The sequence below is a fragment of the Onychomys torridus genome, chromosome 11 (assembly GCF_903995425.1).
Source record: "Onychomys torridus chromosome 11, mOncTor1.1, whole genome shotgun sequence".
NCBI classification, from domain to species: domain Eukaryota; kingdom Metazoa; phylum Chordata; class Mammalia; order Rodentia; family Cricetidae; genus Onychomys; species Onychomys torridus.
Genome location: NC_050453.1, coordinates 76,390,851 through 76,409,539, shown reverse-complemented (window position 1 = coordinate 76,409,539; position 18,689 = coordinate 76,390,851). Strand labels below are relative to the sequence as shown.

The 18,689-nt window shown below is 40.0% G+C and overlaps 1 protein-coding gene across 2 annotated transcripts in view; it reads left to right on the top strand.

The window, feature by feature from the left end:
• The window catches only part of Cntnap5 (contactin associated protein family member 5), a 902,127-nt gene that overhangs the window by 743,097 nt on the left and 140,341 nt on the right, over window positions 1-18,689 (top strand). For both annotated transcript variants that reach the window (XM_036201821.1, XM_036201822.1), the window contains exons 15-17: window positions 6,053-6,180; window positions 6,347-6,517; window positions 13,965-14,183. In XM_036201821.1, the coding sequence (XP_036057714.1) occupies window positions 6,053-6,180; window positions 6,347-6,517; window positions 13,965-14,183 (518 nt within the window). The remainder of the gene's footprint in view (window positions 1-6,052; window positions 6,181-6,346; window positions 6,518-13,964; window positions 14,184-18,689) is intronic.

Genomic DNA, 18,689 nt, shown 5'->3' with positions numbered 1-18,689 from the left:
TATCTCTTACTAGAAACAGCAGGGTGTCAAGTAAACTAGGCTAGTCAATCTGAAAATGCAAAAGATTTTCCTATCTCCATCTCCCAACTCTAGAGTTGTGAACTTATGCCACTACACCTGGTATTTATTGCCTGCCTGCCTCAGTTTCACTATACTTGTGCTACAAGCAGTTTCCTCGTCAGCTATGGAATAAGCTCCAGGTCACTGAACTTCTTATAGAAATACCACTGTGCTAGTTTTATCAGCACAAAAAATTGTATCTGTGTTAGCCATAATATCTGGTAGAATTTGAAAATGCATCTGCCATTTCTTTACCTAACTCCAGTGTCCACTGAATAAAGGAAAGCACAAAACCAAAAAGAATCCAAAAGACCAGCTTCTACCTTCCCTGCATGCATGACTACCATAGATCTGAGCTGGCTTTCCACATATTTAAGTGGTTTTGTTTCAGATCCTTATATTTCCACTAGTATCCCCAGTGTTCTGCGTGAATGTTAGAATTGTCAAGAACTTTAGTTCTTCAAGAGCAAAATTCTCCCAATTTCTTCTGTTGGATAAAGTTAATGGGAAAGCAAAATTGGATTGGTGGAACAGTTTAATCCATTACACATGCTAGACAAAACTGTCAGTTGAAAGTTCTAAGATGTACTTCATGAACCATAAATAATAATCACATCCCAGAAAACCTATCCTTGAGAGGTTCTGGTGGGGTGGTATAGTGAATGTTGTGGGACTCAGAGGCAGAATTGCTATTCCAACTGAGTTAAAAGATGCTCTTAACTTCACCAAATCCTCAGCAGTAAGGATTCGGGAGAGGTTTCAGAGAATCTCTGAAAGCACATGGAGAAGCATATATCTTCCTTCTTGCTAAGTGAGGCTTCTTGGGGAGCCTTAGGCAAACCCTTTTGCTGCTTGTGACTGATTCTTCTTTACTCTATTACACTAGACCTTGGTGACTGAGCACTTAGTGCCATATGTTCCAATGAGATCAAGTAAACTAGAAAAATGAATGGGTATCATATGTTTGATGAAAGGAAGAAAGAGCTGAAAATAAGATGGAGATACATGGGAAGAAAAATGTCAGTCAATTAACATTTCTAGAAGAACCATTTTACTTAAAGTTAAAGGAAGCCTCAACTAGATAAATCAGTCAGGGGTACACTCAGCCCACATCTCTGTTGGTGTTTGGTTCCTGGTCTACTACTCCTATTAAAATGCACAGATATTCTGATCTTTCATATAAAGTGGCATAACATTTACATAGACTATGTATAGCCCTCCTGTCAATCATCATCAGATTATTGTATTGCCTCATACAAAGGGGATAGACTTCAAATAGTTTTACCATGTTGTTTAGAGGATATTGACAAGCTTAAAAAATTGCCCTTGCCAAGTACAAACACAGTTTTATTTTAAATATTTTCTCTCTATAGTGGTTTGAGCCTGTGAATAAAGAACCTATGGAGAGAAGGGATATAGTGTCCTATGAAACTTATTACTCAAGGATTTCTGTTAGAGTCAAAGTCTAAGTAGTAAAGTGAGTGGAGGATAAAGAAATAAGTAAATCAATCCTGATGTCCAACAACCGAGAATTGAAAGAGGAAAATATGCTATATAAGCATAAAATTTTTCAGTAGTAAAGAAATTAAGTTAGGTTTTTTGTGGTTTTTGGTAGGAAATTAAATTCAATTGGAGTAATCATATTAGTCATATTAAGTCACAGAATAAAAAAAAAACACATTTTCTCTCATTTGTGGATCCTTGCTTGTTTATATATACATAAGAGTGTATGTGTGTGTGTGTGTGTGTGTGTGTGTGTGAGTGTGTGTGTGTGTGTGTGTGTGTGTGTGTGTGTGTGTGTGTGTGTGTACAGAGTTACACACATAACTATGAGTGTGGGTGGGGGTTTTCATGTGTGTTTTGGGGAAGAACAAAGGATGAAGTTGGGTATCTTCTGCTGGGGTCTTTTACTAAACCTAAAACTGGCTGACCAATGACTCCATGGATCCTCCCATCCTCTGGACTGCTAGGGTTACAGACTAATACAGGCATGTCATTTTTGAGGGATCTAAGCTCAACCTCTCATGTGTTTGTGATTAGCATTTTCACCTACTGAATCATCTGGCTCCCCAGCCCACAAGGAAGAGTTTTCTTAGTCAGTTTGCTAGACCACTGAAGGTGTGCAAGAAAACCCAGGGAACAGCATGGTCCTGCATGTAGTGTAGGGGAGTGTTAGGCATTTCCGGGAGGAGAAAGTGACCATCAGAGAGGGAGGGAAGCACGGTTGGCCACTTGTTGAAGGTGGGGAGACACTGCAATGGGTGCCTCCTGGTGACAGCCCCTAGCCTGAATTGCAAGTTTTCTTATCCAAATAAAAGTGAAGCTCCCTTCACAGAGAGCTTCCCCCCTTCCTTCCTCATTGAAAGTGCAGAGGAGTTGGGGGTTCCCTGTTCTAGTCACTGTGTTTGCCCTTGGTGCACCTTTTGTAAAGCAGTGTTCCTGTCAGGGTGCCATCTGGAAAGGGGAGACCACCGTTCTCATTTTTAAAGAACAGTAAACTTTTAGGGGATTTTTCTGTTTTATTTTTTCTTTTCTTTTTTCATCATATGGAACCCTGGAGCCTTAAGGTACTAAGTAGAGCTAAGTTATGGTATGATACTGCAGTGTAATGAAATTTCCTTCAACTATCAAATTCTGGGTGGAATAAGGAGATAACTCTGAAGTCTGAAATACTCCAAAAATAGGGCTTCTGGTAAATTCACCATGCAGTGGCTGGACCTGCGTTTATAAATACAGCCCAAGAGCTGTGAGCCTGTAACTGAGGAGGCTGTGTTCTCCCACAGCATCAGCCAAGGTGACCCAGGTGTAATCTCAGGGAGTCAGTCTCGAAAATGATTGCAAATTAGTAAACTGAAACCCGGTCAATTGAATTGTGTTGTGTGTGGAGAAAGCCAGTGTGTACAGAATGGGGATGGTCAACCAGAGACCAGCCTAGGACAGCTCAAGGACTCAGAGCTGTTACTTTGTGTGCAGCAATTTCGAGGGAAGACTGTGACCATGGGGTGATCCACCAGCTTACAGCCAGGAGGTCTCTGCCAGTGGGACATCAGAGAGAGTTTACACACAAGTGTGCTAATATTTGGAAATCCATTCTTGGTTTCACAAGCTGGTCATTCCACTTCACAACCTAGACACTGGGAAAAAGAATTTCAGAATTGTACCATTTGCTGAACAAAGCTGTGATGTGAAAACAAAAGGACCAGCAGTAATAGAAGTTCTGTGGACACCGTCAGTGTTAGTTGGAGCATAAGTGGAGTAAAGGACAAAACTTCTAGGTTGTGTGGCACACAATTGTGAATCAACATTTCTCAGTTGCAGATGACTCTAGGTCCGTCTTTCTCTGTTGCTGGTATAAACCAGTTGTATTTACCACTGGTGGCTGTTTGTTTTAGACACCAACTTTCTATAACCTAGAATTTCAGGAGAGACAGTTCCAATTGAGGATTTTACATCAGGTTGTACTAGGGGTATTGTCATAATTGACATAAGGAGAACAAGTTCACTATGGAAAACACCATTCCTGGGGAAGGAATCCTGAATTCTTTTTATTGTTTAAAGATAAAGATAATGTGCATTACACTACTGAACCAAATATAAATTTTCCTGTGGTATCTGGAAGAGCCTTTTTATACTTAGCATGCTTTTTATATATGCCAATATGCTGACACAGGGGCAATAAGTGGACAAGATGTCACGGAGTCTAAGGGCATTACGAGCCAGCATAATGGACAGACCTCAGAACCCAGCATGTGGGGTTGGGGATTTAGCTCAGTGGTAGAGTGCTTGCCTAGCAAGCACAAGGCCCTGGGTTCAATCCTCAGCTCAAAAACAAAACAAAACAGAACCCAGCATGTGTAGCCGGAAAATGAAAATGGGATGGAGTAGCTTGACACAGCATGTCCTGGTTACTTCAGGGGAGAGTCTGGTTTTTTTTCTTTACTTCACTGAGGGTGTTTGAGTTCCCTTGCTTTACAATCTCTACTTATGAATACTTTTGAGCAAAAAGGCAAATTTATTCTTTCTGTGTGTGCAACATGCATAGGTATGATTTTTAGCTGAAGCAAAGCTTTATCATTTGAATGGCTTCTAAACAAAAGCACTCAAATTACAGATATTATACTATGTATTTCTTTATATTTTTAATGGGACTGTATGGGAAGGGTTCAGGTGAATATTTGGTTTATTTATAACCTAGATAAATTATTAAGTGTTTTTCTCCAAATCTCATGAGCTCAATTCTAAATCTTAAAATTTAATTTTTCACATGTGCTATGTAGCAAGAAATTTCTAATCCAGGATCATAGCTGGATGTCTATGAAATAAGTTGTCTTGCCCGAGGCCACAGAGTAGTTCAGGGACAGAAGAAAACTAAAGTGTCAGTGAGAGCAATTCTGAGCATTGAATACAGACCAGACACTGTGCCCAGCAGCTGCAGATCTTATTTAATCCTCTTCAAGCTGCTATTCAGATGTGCACTCAACACACCAAGCATTTCCTAAACATCACTCACCCACACTACTAATATGTGTCCTTAAGCACAAGACAGATATCAGGGAGGCAAAACCATGACTTGGTTCCTGAGCTTTCTATCCTGTGATCCTAGGCAACAACTCAGTGCCTCCAAGCCACTTTCAACATTTGTAAATGGACATAGTGATGTACACTTCAGAGAAGAATTGTGTGGGCAATGATTCCACCTATCCTTAATGAATTTCATCCTGCAAGTATTTGCACAGTCAATGGCAATTTATTTGTTTTAGTTGAATCTGTACTATTATTTTCAAACATTGTTTTTATTTAATTTTGAAAATGTCATATATGAACACTGTGTACTTGAATGACATCCATCAGCTATAGTAACTTTTCTAGCTTCCCCTGGTATGTGTACAGGTATGTATACATATGTATACACATTTTTATTTGTGTCTAGGCTGGTGCATGTGTATGTGTATTAGTGTATATGTGGTGACCAGAAACCAGCTTTTGTTGTTATTCCTTGGGTACGGTAGAGTACATCTTATTTTTTGAGGCAAGGTCTCTTATTGGCCTGGACTTCACCAATTCAGCTAGGTTGGTTGGCAAGCAGGCCCCAGAGATCTGCCTCTCTCCACTTACCCAGCCTTATGATTATAATCAAGTGCAACAAGGGCAGCTTTTCTTGTGTAGGTTCATTAGATCTGGATTTGGGTCTCTATGCTCATATACCAAGTAGATCAGACTGTCTAAGTTATCTGCACAGCTCCACAATGCCAGGTTCTTACTTCCAATTTTATGCTTTGCTTAGTGGTACAACCATCACCTTGATTCTGAAAGACAGCTTAAAAAGAGGAGGAAACATTGGCTTTCTCTATTCTTTTTAATCTTTGCTATTAAAAGAAAACTAGGTACTTCCTTATTTGCATAATTAACAAGAACAAAGCCAGAGCCATTAACCAGCAAGGTCTTTCTAAAGAACAAAGCAAAAAGCAACCAATAACTATAAAAATTCATTTTCACACAACTTAAAAGGTGGTAAGGAACATTCAAGCCTGATTAAAAGCTGTTGGCAGGTGGTTCAGCCAAGTCCTGTGAGTAATTTTTGAGAGGGGATTGTGGTATCTATTTTCAGGTTAGGTCCTTAGATAGCAGATCTTCTTTTATGGGAAAGAGAAGTGATGTTTAATGTGACATTAACACCGCAGTGAGGCTTTGGGTCCTCTTGGCCACAATCAGCACAGCGAACTTGGTAAACTACCTGTGCTTCTGCAAGCACATTTAGGGAAGACATAAAATCCAGTGGTGTTTGGAAGCAGGCCATAGGTTTTGTAATTGGTATTCCAACTTATCACATAGGCCAGGAGATGAAAGGCTTTCTGTTATGCTCCTCCTAAGGCTAGCCAGGCTGCATCCAATCCAATTCACTTTGCAAAACCAGTGTCTTTACACCGATTCCCTAGATAATCTACATTTTATCCTTCTTCCCTCCCCCCCAACCTAAATTTATGTTTTTCAGGACAAAGGATACTGGTTTTCTTTCCTTCAAAGATCACTTGCCTGTAACTCAGATAATTATCACTGATACCAACAGATCAAACTCAGAAGCTGCTTGGAGAATTGGCCCTTTGCGTTGCTATGGTGACCGTGAGTACAACACCCCCTTTTCTCTGAATTACATGAACACAAGATGTTTTGGTTCCCTTATCCCTTTTCCCTTCAGTATTCTCCTAGTGTTGAACATTCCACCCAAGCCCATTCCTTTTCTGTACCCAGTGGACTGAGCCATGCTGAGGGACTCTCTGCTTCGCAGGACACTACTGGAATGCCGTTGCCTTTTCCACTGAAGCTTCTTACCTCCACTTTCCTACCTTCCATGCGGAATTCAGCGCTGACATTTCCTTCTTTTTTAAAACCACCGCTTTATCTGGAGTTTTCCTAGAGAACCTTGGCATGAAAGACTTCATTCGACTTGAAATGAGCTGTAAGTGCCTTTGTTTATGAGTTCAATGTCAGTGGTGCACAGAGAAGGCTTCGCTTTATCTTTGCCACCAGCCACCAGTACATATTGTTAATATTGAGCCAATATTACCCTTATCAGTAAAACTAGTGTTGAAGCTGTCAAATCTCTGCAAACGAGTTATGATTAATCACATTCTATCAGCATCTGTCGGATGGTTCTTCTGGATATATGCATTCCAAAAGTATCTGTGCATTACTATTGCCAACTCCATTCTCTATGAAGGCATGGCTATCTCTTATCTGTCCCTTTAAGCTTCCACACCTCAGGATTGCACTCTATGGGAAGCAGGGGTTCTCTTCATATTTGGGATCCACTTAACAATTGTATCCATGCTTCAGAAGTAATTTTTTATGTGCTAGGAAGACAGCTCAATCAATAAAGCACCTGTGTGCAAGCATGAAGACCTGAGTTCAGTTCCCCAGGACTCAAGTAACATAGGCAGGCAGTCCCATGCCAGAGAAGGCACAGACAGGAATTGGTGAGTCCCAGGTTCAGTGAGAGACTCTGTTCCACAAATAATGTGGAGAATAATTTAGAAGGAACTTGTACATCCACCTCTGGCATCACACACACACACACACACACACACACACACACACACACACACACACACACAAAATTTCTTATCTCTCTCCAGTAGGAGCATATAACTAGTCAGTGATAATTCATGATGAATTTCCAGTTCTTTCTTGTCAGTAGCATCGCATGTGGGGGTCAGATGCATGATTTATACCTTTGGAGTAGCTCTGGCCCCATCTGTGGGACCTGTGCGTTAATGATCATTAAGCCCAATGGACACTAAAGAAATATGGATGGAAAGACATTCTACTGAAGGACAATGCATACCAGCATGCTAATAAGAAAACATGAAAGCACAAAAAGGAAAGAAACACAATAATTATTTTTTATGAAAATGGAAAAACAACACTGTTTTAGTCTATTTCAATAATAATAACTTTAAAAGTCTGTCCATAAGTTTGATTTTCTGTGAAGTTGTCAATGACTTCACTAAAGTTAATTTCCTGTACTTGTTTTTGTTCAAATGAAACTAAAATTTTATTAGCCTACTTATCTCCTATTATGTTTAAAATAGAATATTTTTATTCATTTTCAATGGGATTATTTTTCATATAAACTCAGATATTCAGAAGGTTTGGGAAGATTTTTAACAAAGTGACAAGTTTGGTTAAGTAAATCATTTTTTAAAACTCCAATAATTATAACACTCTCTCTCCATATATTTTTCTTTTAACCAGAATCAATTTTAGTGACCTCAAAATATCCAACTAATCAAAAATCTGTGCAGCAAATATTTAAATGCAGAATTCATCGTAGATTTTGCTCCTGTTAGGGAGAGACTGAACCAAACTTGACTTCTGCTTCTTCTGCTGCCACTTGTGTTACTGTGCATACGTTGATGTTAGATTGGAGAGGGAAGTGGAAACACAGTGAGAAGCTCTGTCCCAGAAAACAAGGCTTGGAGGGAATCCCCTTGTGTCACTGTGCATACGTTGATGTTAGATTGGAGAGGGAAGTGGAAACACAGTGAGAAGCTCTGTCCCAGAAAACAAGGCTTGGAGGGAATCCTAGGAAATGACACCAATACTGTCCCCTAGCCTCTCCATGAAGGTGCGCACACCTGAGTGAGCACACCTGCTCACAGATGTACCAGCATATACATGAATAGGCACACAGACACACAGATAAATAAATAAAAATAAACATTAAGCATATTTTAGCTGCTCTTAATTGTTGCTTCTGGGATCTTTAGACTAAGTGGTAAACACTACCTGTACCCTGCCTTGCTCTTACTCTGCTCATGACCGCAGCTTGCTTGGCTTGTCCTTGATCATCTCTCTACCCTTGTCTAAGTGGACATTTTCCAATAGTTTGAGTGAGGTGATTGACCATGTCACAGTGATGTAACTGCATGAAATACCCTTGAAAGCTAAGCAAACATCTTATCCTCAGATATTGGGAATTTGAGAGTTCCCCACAAGAAGACAAATACATTTGCAGAGGGCAGAGTGAAGGTTTTGTGTAGGGCTCCAGCACATGGGTGAGCTGCTAAGTGTATCTTTTACAGTTGCAGAGTACACATGGGAAAAGAGAGTGTTTCCATATTACTTTTCACATGCTATTAATGGCAGAAGCTTTTGTGATTTGGTGTAAAATAAAAATCCTTCATACCTAACTTGCTCAGACTCTGCAAAGCAGGATGAATACCAACCATTCCATACTGTGGACATAATAACCTCAAGGTAAAAATTTAATAAAAATCCAGGCCCTGAAGCCTTTTCATTCATTAATCCCACAGTCAATGTTATGGTATATTATCACAAGATAATCATCAGTGATTGAGTGTTAATTAGAGATCAGTGTCCAATTTGTTTGTAGTTGGTAGCAGTGTACTGTGCCCTTTGGGCAGTACAATTTTTTAAATTCAATTTAGTATTAAATTCATAAAAAACACACAAATAAAACCTGTAATGTAATTGTTTGATGTTTACTGTCATTATACTGTCAAATATTACTTTCTAAAACACAAGCATCTTGTATTAAATATTTTTAAGTGTTAGACCTGAGAATGTGGATGTAGTTCAGTAACAAAGAGAACTAGCTAGCACACACAAGACCCTGAGTTCAGTCCCTATCAATAGAAACTAAATAAATACATAAACATAAAGTCAGCAAAATATAAGGCCTCATATTTCCTAAACTTAAATTATTATTGTTGATATTGCTATGAAGGGGAAGACTGTAACAAAATATCAAAGACCTTACTCTTCATAGCTACAGATCCAGTAACATTATTCATTTAAGCAGATGGACTTTCCATGTTAAAGAGTTCATAGCAAGAACCATGCAGACCAGCTCCTTGGAAAGGAAAGGTTCTTTAACAGATACACTGACTCAGAGGTGACATAGTCCCATTCCTAGAGAATTCTCTTCTTTGCTATCCAAACAGCTAGGTTGATATGTCCATTGGATAGTAAGTTGTCCAGCATAGAAGAGTATTTTCCTCATCTCTGATCTGGGCTAGAAGTTGAAGATACATTAATGTCTCTTTGTTAAGCTTTGAGAAGAAATGGGAAAAACAATGGAGAGTAGACACCAAAGGATTCCCTGAAGGGTACAATTGTACATTTCTGCTGTAGAGGTGGGAGAGAATATTCAATGGTCTTTTCTGGGCTTTTTTGATCCTTGGAACCCCTGTGAGGCATTCCTCCCACCAAGGTATCTATAGGCTCTTCCTTTGACAATCTTCCTTCAACAGAGTGGTGAGCTCATGTTGTTTCATTCATCTCTTAACTCCCCAGGAACTAGATCTGGCTTGATTTGTCTTGAACAATAAAGGAGCAAACAATGAGAAAGTATCTATCATTTAAGAGGAACATTTAAGTGAGACATGTAAGTGTGAAGTTTATGATAGTATGAGAGTGTTACTGCATCCCGATTTCCTATCTAGGGCCATCAGAATATATGATTACCTTTGTGCCCTGGCACAAAGTCTGGAGTCAAGCCCATGTTGCCTTATGGTACCATCTGCTCATTCATACTTTTATATTCAACTGCATCTAGTTATCTCTATTATGTATTCTAGCCATGATAGCCATGGAAGACTACATAGACTACTGGGTATTTGAGGTTGGAGGCAAGAGTTAAATATACAATCTCTACCCATGGTAATACTAAAGGCCACACAGATACCCAGGGTCAAGTCCACAAATCTGGCTATGTTCTTGTCTGAGATCCATGCTGCCACCAGGGCCATACCAATCTGGGTACTCTGCACTGCCGCATGGGGCCATGGTGTCATCCAGGCCTGGGCTGCTGCCAAGGACCATGTCTAGATCCATATTCCTACTGAATCTGGGGCCTATGATGATGTCCATGGCCCATGTTGCCACAGGGATTCATAAGAATTATGTATGTTGAAATCCAAGGGTTGTGTTGAGCTGGCTCTGCCCCTTTCTAGACATTACAACAAGAGAGTTGGTCTCATACACTTGGGAGAGCTGTCCGATGTACCTGGGAGAGATGGCCCCATTTCTCACCATGGGCATTGGAGAGCTGGCCTCAAAAACATGGGCCTAGGAGAGTGGGCTCTGCATTACACCTGAGTGGGTGTGATCTGAGTGACCCAGATCAACCAGTTCAGCTACCACTCACACCCACATCCAGGGACTCAGTTTGGCCCACCCTATCTGTGACCTGCTGGAGTGCAGTGAAGGGACTGGTCCTGTGGAACTATATTAATAAGATCTCCATGACTTGGGGCAACAGCAGGATATCTAAGAGGGGTTTTGGTGAGAATCCAGTGGTGCTGGTGTGCCAGAGGCATTGAACCAGACCAAAGGCATTGCAAGGGACATTTTTGGGTGGGGTTCAACAGACAAAACGGTGTACTGTGAGACACTCCACAGCACCCAGTGCCACTAGGATGAATGAAGAGGTATTGGAAAGATGGAGGATCAAGTCATTTTTGCTGTTGTTGTTTGTTTTGTTTTGAATGGATTTTTTGGGAGGATTTCTTTTGGAGGGAGGCTACAGGAGTGAGAGAAGGACATGGAGGGACTGGGAGATAAGTGGGGTTGGGGGCATGGTGTGAAATTCCCAAAGAATCAATAAAGAATTATGTTATGATAAAAATAAAGTGAAAGCTCTGGAAGTATATTACCAGGATTTAAATCTTAGTTTTAGTCACTGTGACAATTTGTTCTTAGTTCCCTCACTGATGAAAATACTCCCATCTAACAAGTTTGTATTGAGGCCTTACTGAATTCAGTGACGGAAAATGGCATGCAATATATCTGGCTTCTGTGATGCCCTTAATAAATATTATTTTGCTGATTCTTTAATGTCCAGGAGGAATGGTTTAAATATTATCAGTCTTTGATAGTTACTTGAATAAAGATCAGCAGTAACAAAACATTTAAAAGAACTTTTGACAAGATTGTGGAACCCACATGTAAAAACAAAAAGTAGATAAAGAGAACTGCAGAATTTATTTTTAGGAATCTAGCCTTGGTTTTGCTAGAGCTATGTACATAAAAGCACAGGATGGAGGGCTGGGCCTGTAGTAAGTGAGCTTGCTCTACCTAAGCACAATGTTAGTGGCTGGATCTGTGATAAGTAAAAGTTTCTCTACAACAGGGTTTCTCAACATTTCTATTGCTTTGGCCCTTTAATGCAGTTCCCCTGTTGTGGTGACCCCAACCACAAAAATTATTTTTCTTGCTACTCCATAACTGTAATTTTATTCCTGTTATGAATCATAATGTAAATGTCTGATATGCTGGATATCTGATGTGTGACCCTTGTGAAAGGGTCATTCAACCCCCAAAGGGGTCATGACCTATAAGATGAGAACCACTGCTCTACAGTTTGCACACTAGTTGGGGAGACAAACAGTCAGATCTTATGGTACAGGTGATGATGCATAGCTAAGCTCAGTACAGACAAGAAGCCCAACTTGGTGAGAGAATTGGGCAAGGACAGCAGAGCATCAGGCCTTCTACAAAGGTATGCTGTCTGATGGTAACCTAATACCTTCAAACTAACCATTCAGGGAGAATTTTACCAAAATATTTAATGTTTCCCCCATATTCCCATGAATCTTTGTCCTGTATACATAGAGTTAGACATATGTGAAAGCCAGTCATCTCTCAACAAATGTTTGATTTTGAGATAAGCAGATTTTCAAGATGGAACTAGTGATCTAAATAAGAAATAGATATGGGCAGTGGTGGTATATGCTTCTAATCTTAGTACTGGGAGTCAAAAGCACGTGGATCTCTGTGAGTTTGAGGCCAGCCTGTTCTACAAAACAAGGTCCAGGACAGCCAGGGTAACACAGAGAAACACTGTCTGGACAAACAACCAAAAAGAAGAGAGAGGGAGAGAGAGAGAGAGAGAGAGAGAGAGAGAGAGAGAGAGAGAGAGAGAGAGAAGTAAAAGAAACTGAGGCTAAAGAGAGAGCTCAATGGCTAATAACACTTGCTATTCTTACAGAAGACCCATGTTTAGTCAACAGCACCTATGTGGTCGTTCCTGCCATGTATAATGCCAGTTTCAGGGGATCCATCACCCTCTTCTGGTTTCTTTCACTGTCAGACATGCATGTGGTATATAGACATACAATTAGGTAAAACATATTTATAAAATAAATAAATATCTAAAGCAATTAGAACAGAAACAGAAAACAGAAACCAGGTCTGGGGGAATAGCTTAGCTGTTAAGAGGAGCATGAGGACCTGAGTTTGATCCTCAGAGCATACATTAAAAAAATCAGGTGTGGTGGCATATGCTTCTAATCCCACTATTGAGAGAAAGATCCAGATTCCCTGGATCTGGCTTGTCAGTCAGCCTAGCCTCATCAGTAAGTATCGCCACAGTCACTGCCATCTGAAGTATTATCACCATGCTCTCCAGCATCCGTCTTCTAGATTCCATCCCTACTGTTGCCAATAGCATCACCACAGTCACCATGGTTATCATTACTACCACCATCACCATGACTAGCACATTACTATCTTCATTATGACCATCATTTTAATATCATTGGTATTATTGTTAATGAATGGCTGCCAATTGATTTCCATAACATATTGCTAAAAGAGAGGGAGAGAGTCCTGGATAGTAACCAACACAGGGAGTTTCTGAGTAGTTTAAGGCTATGTCATTTTCAATGTTTTTAATCTGGACAAGCAACTGACATTATGAAAGTCATCTTAATATTTTTAAGATATATTTTCATTTATGTGTATATATCTATGTGGGTTTTTATACATGTGCCCAGGTACCTCTGAAGGCCAGAGAAAAATCCTATTCCTGGAGCTGGAGTTTATGCAGTTATGGGCTACCCCATCTGAACATTAGGAAACTGAGCTCTGATTCTCTGCAAGAGCAGCAAGTGTTCTTACCTGTTGATCCTTCTCTCATGCCTGATTTTGGAATTTTGGGATATGCAAATATGAGTGCTTACATCACACACATTGACTAAATATCTTGGCAAATGGTATTGTTATTCTAAGCACATGGGTCTCATCTCTATAGCTTGGAGATGCTTAGCTAAGCACTTGTGTACAGTAGAACATAGGTAAAACCAGGGTAGGCCAAGGAAACCCAGAGCTTCCGCAGAGATTAAGATAGTCACAAGGGCCCCAGTCCCTGCTTCCTGTGTTGAACAACTAGGAATGACTGATGTGGGCAGGGCATAGACGACATACATTCTTAGTCTTTAGCAGTTGATACTGCTGATGGTGACCCCAGTGTTCAGGGAATTCAGAGACGTTCTCTCCACATTGACAGAGACTTATAATTCCTTTCCCTAAACATCCTGAACATGCCTGTGCCTACAACACTCTGATGATGGCCTTCATCCTTCTTTCTTGTTTGGCTGCAGCTCCTTCTGAGGTCACATTCGCCATTGATGTTGGGAACGGCCCCGTTGAGCTCCTTGTCCAGTCTCCTTCTCCTATGAATGACAACCAATGGCATTATATACGGGCTGAGAGGAACCTCAAGCAGACCTCCCTACAGGTGGATAACCTTCCACGGAGTACAAGGGAGACCTCAGAGGAAGGCCATTTCCGGCTTCAGCTGAATAGCCAGTTGTTTGTAGGTAGGATACATCCTACTGCATACTTTGTGCTAACCACCTACAAGATAGCTTTGTGCCCTAGCTCAAGGAAAATTTCCAATATTTTACAACTAGGAAATGAAATGTTTTTTTTTTTACTATTACATTTTATATATTGCTTTATTCTAGCTTCATAGATCATCACAGTAAAGTTTATGCTACTCCTTCACGAACTTAGGGGCTGTCTCAGACTATTTGGGTACCACTCTCCTTATATGTGTTATTTTCCTACATCTATGGAATTTTATGTTTTGCGTCATTGTAATAAAAATTTACAGCATAGGCATAGAGATTCCAGTCTATCACTCTTCTTAGTAATCCCCAACTCCTGATAACTATTGTTAAAAGTGTGATCAAATAATTTAACTAAACTGAAGAACTTCAGTTTCAGGAGTAAAAATTATGGAGTGCTGGCTGGTTTTATGTCAACATGACACTAGCTAGAGACACTTGAAAGAGGGGCTCTCAGTTGAGAAAATGTCTCCATATATTTTGCCCCTAAGGAAGTCTGTAGAGCCTTTATTAATTAGTGGTTTATGTGAGGGTATCAGCTATTGTTCATGGTCCATCTGTGGGCTGGTGGTCCTGGATTCTAAAAGACATCAAACTGAGCAGGCCATGTAAGGCACAGCAGTAAGCAGCTCCTTCATGGCTTCTAAATCAGCTCCTGCCTCCAGGTTCTTGCCCTGCTTGATGTCATCCCCTGACTTCCTTTGATAATTGACTGTGATATTCAAGTATAAGCAAAATAAACCTTACCCTCTCCAAGTCACTTTTGTTCACAGCAATAGCAACCCTAACTAATGTAAGATGGTGCTTACATCTCACTCCCTCAGTGAGATTCAGCATTAGCACCAATATTATCTCTGAATAGGTTGCCACTGACAGAAGTCATGGACTGAATTTGTTCCTTCTTTTATTTCACTATCTCTTCCTCCCTTCCCTCTCCCTCACTTCCCTCATCAATAGTCACAGAGATGCTAACTCTATTCAGGAACCCTTGTGTGATAGTGGGGATGGAAAAGTCACTGCTTTTCAAGGTGCTTGTGTGTGGTGTGTGTGTGTGTGTGTGTGTGTGTGTGTGTGTGTGTGTGTGTGTGTGACTGTGGGTGAGAATTGTGTGTGCATGTATGTGTGCATGTATGTATGTGTATGAGTGTGTGTCATGAGGTATGCATGTGCATAGAGAGAGAGAGAGAGGGACAGACAGACAGACAGAGGGAGAGGGAGAGGAGGGGAATATTTTAGATACACTAGTCTAGTACTGGGTTTGTTTTTGCACTGTTTTCTATCAACACCCATACTGTATAGCTCACCACCAGCTATTAACTTGATCTGTATTCCATGTAGTTTTCTTATTTGCTTCCTTTATATATGGGCTAATGTAATTTTTAAATCTGAAAACATTATCACTGAAAACATACTTGCTTAAGGAAAAGAGATACTAGAATTTGAGGACATCAGATTTTCATTTCCTCATCTACCACACATGTATCTTCATTAACTGTGTTTTATACATCCAGAAGAATCTAATATCAAGTGATTTAAAACCTTCTTATGATTATAAGTCTTTTCCTTAATTAATAACTCCTGTAAGTAATATGATTTAAGAAGGAATTTAAATTTATTTTGCTGTTTTAGTTCTATTTAAACATCACATTTTATTTCTTGGAGGAGTTTGCTACTCATCAAGATTTAATATCTTCTTTTTGGTGGAATCAGTTCAAGTATTTTACAATTTTCATAAATTATACTCCATGTGAAAGTCTAATTTATCTTCAGGCAGTATTTATGAATCTTTCCAGTTGAAGCAGGATCTAAAGATGGAGGATTAGCTTTTTACACAATCAAAGCTCCCCACCTATCACAAGAACAGAGATGAGGTGAACTTTGTGTAACTTAAAATGGAAGAGAGGCAGCAGTGTTTTGTGACAAGTTTTATCACCACACATTTAAATTGGTCACAAATTCAGTGAGTTGTGCAAGCATGTAGATGGCACTGGATGAAACATCTTGATAGAGTTATAGCCAAGGTCAGTCTAAGGAGTAAGCTCACTTCTTTTATGCTTCTCTCCAGTGAGTCCCATTTCAGAAATTACTATGCTTTATTGAGTTTAACTCAATGAAATTGAAAAAGATGAAACATTCTGCTATAGGTCATCTTTGTGTGTTGATTTATGCCTCACTCTTAGCATTCAGTGACAGGTATGTTGGCAAATGTCATCTGGCCAAAGGCAGTTGAAGACCCAACATTTCCATTTTTGTGTAATTCATCTGTTCAGTGAATGAATGAATGAATGAATGAATGAATGAATGAAAGAAAGTTTTGCTTAGTCATTGCCCTAGTTTCCTGTCTAGTTGCTGGGATAAAATTTTCTAACAGAAGCAACAGGATAAAAAGGGCTCATTCAGTTTACAGTTCCAGGTTAGAGTCCTTCACTAAGAAAGAAGAGGCAGGAACCTGAAGTAACTCTTTACATCCATAGTCAAGTACAGAGAGAATGAATACATGCGTGTTTACTCTCAGTTTACCTCCTCCTCTTTTATATGGTCTATGACCTAAAACCAAAGGATAGTGCCACCTACTTTTATGTTAGGTCTTAACACAGGAATTAATTTAATCAAGATTATTCCTCAAAGACATGCCCACAGGCCACTCTAATCAAGACAGTGACTCATTGAAAATCATTTAACAGGTGATTCTGTATTGTATCAAACTGGCAAAACTACACATCATAGTTATATTAACCCAAATAAAGAACTGTTTCCTTCATCACTCAGAAATGTGGAGACATTAGATGTTTATCTATGACAGGTACCAAAAGATGCCATTATTGAAGTGTGTGTTTTGATTGAGATAGATTGAGTATGGCATCATTTAAGTATCAATACAGATGTGCCTGTCCAGATACCTTTAGCCATGGGAAGATTTTTAAACTAGAGTCACCAGCAGCATTTTGATCATCAGATCTCTTCTGGAATCATGAGTACTTTCTGTGTACTAGACACAGGCTGCATCTTATAAAATAGAACATACCTTCGGGCACTGCCCTTGTTATTTCAATGTGACAGCATGAAAAGTATTGATCATTTGCTTGATAGATTTCCAGAATCAATCTTGTAACTCAACACTGCTTGTCACAATGATAGTTAGGGATATTTGCAACAAAGCTATGTTGCCCAGTGCATTGATTGAGCAGAATATAAGAAATTTTATAGAATGTAGCTTTAAATATGTAATATATAGCTGAGGTACAATCTCACCATTGTGGCTGTTGACAGTTTCATTATTTCTGCTTTGTCAGTTTTATATATGTGTGTGGTTTGAATGAATGTTTGCATGTGCATGAACATATTTGTTTGTGGTCACACATATAAATGTAGAGGCAAGAGACTGATATCAAAACATTCCTTGGCTGGGCAGTGGTGGTGCACGCCTTTAATCCCAGCATCTCAGGAGGCAGAGCCAGGTGGATCTATATGAGTTTGAGTCCAGCCTGGGCTACCAAGTGAGTCCCAGGAAAGGCACAAAGCTACACAGAGAAACCTTGTCTCAAAAAAAAAAACAATCCTTGATAGCTTTCATTTTATTTCTGAGTAAAGGTCTTTTGCTGAAGCCCTGATTCAGGTGATGTGGGAAAGCCAGCTTTCCCCTTGAGCATGCTGTCTTTGTCTCCCAAGTGATAGGATTACAGGTGGCACCAAAACACTCCTCCTAGCTGTTGTGTGAGTGCTGGAGGTCTGACCTTCTGTCTTCATCCTCATGCTATTAGTATTCTGGATGAGACCTTGCTAGAGAAATAGCTGCCCTAAGTATGTGATTATCTTTTTGCCACAGAATGAAAATGAAGTTCAGGACTTACAGATCTACTCGCTGCATGTCTCAGGCCTGTGTGCATAGAACAACAAAGGAAGAGTCTCACTTTTCCCAGTTGGGTGTGGCAGATAGACAGCAGACATTTGTGTAGATGAGCCTTGCTCTCTGTTGGTACCTCCTTTGCCTCTTTCTTTCATTCATACACATGCTTGATGAAGCTGGGCAAATTGCAACCCTAGTCAGGAAGCAGAGTCAATGCATGCTGGTGCTAGCTCGCTCTCTCTCTGTCTCTGTCTCTGTCTGTCTGTCTGTCTGTCTCTCTCTCTCTCTCTCTCTCCCTCTTTCCCTCTCTCTTCGTTTTTTATTCAGTCCAGGAAAGAAGGGCAATGGAATGGTGCCACCCACATTTAGGGTGGGTCTTCTCACCTCAACTGATCTGATATAGAACCCCCCTCACACACAAGCCTGAGACTTGTCTCTTATGGAATTCTAGATCCATCAAATTAATGATTAAGCTTTCCATGACAGATGTTAAGCTTCTGTAGGCTATTGACTGGCTTTAGGCAAAGTAGTTCACATAGGGATTACATAGCTGAATACTCAAGCATAGAAGAAAAGAGGGGAGGGAAGAAAGGAGCAGGGTGAAGTAAGAAAGGAAAAGGAGAGGGAGA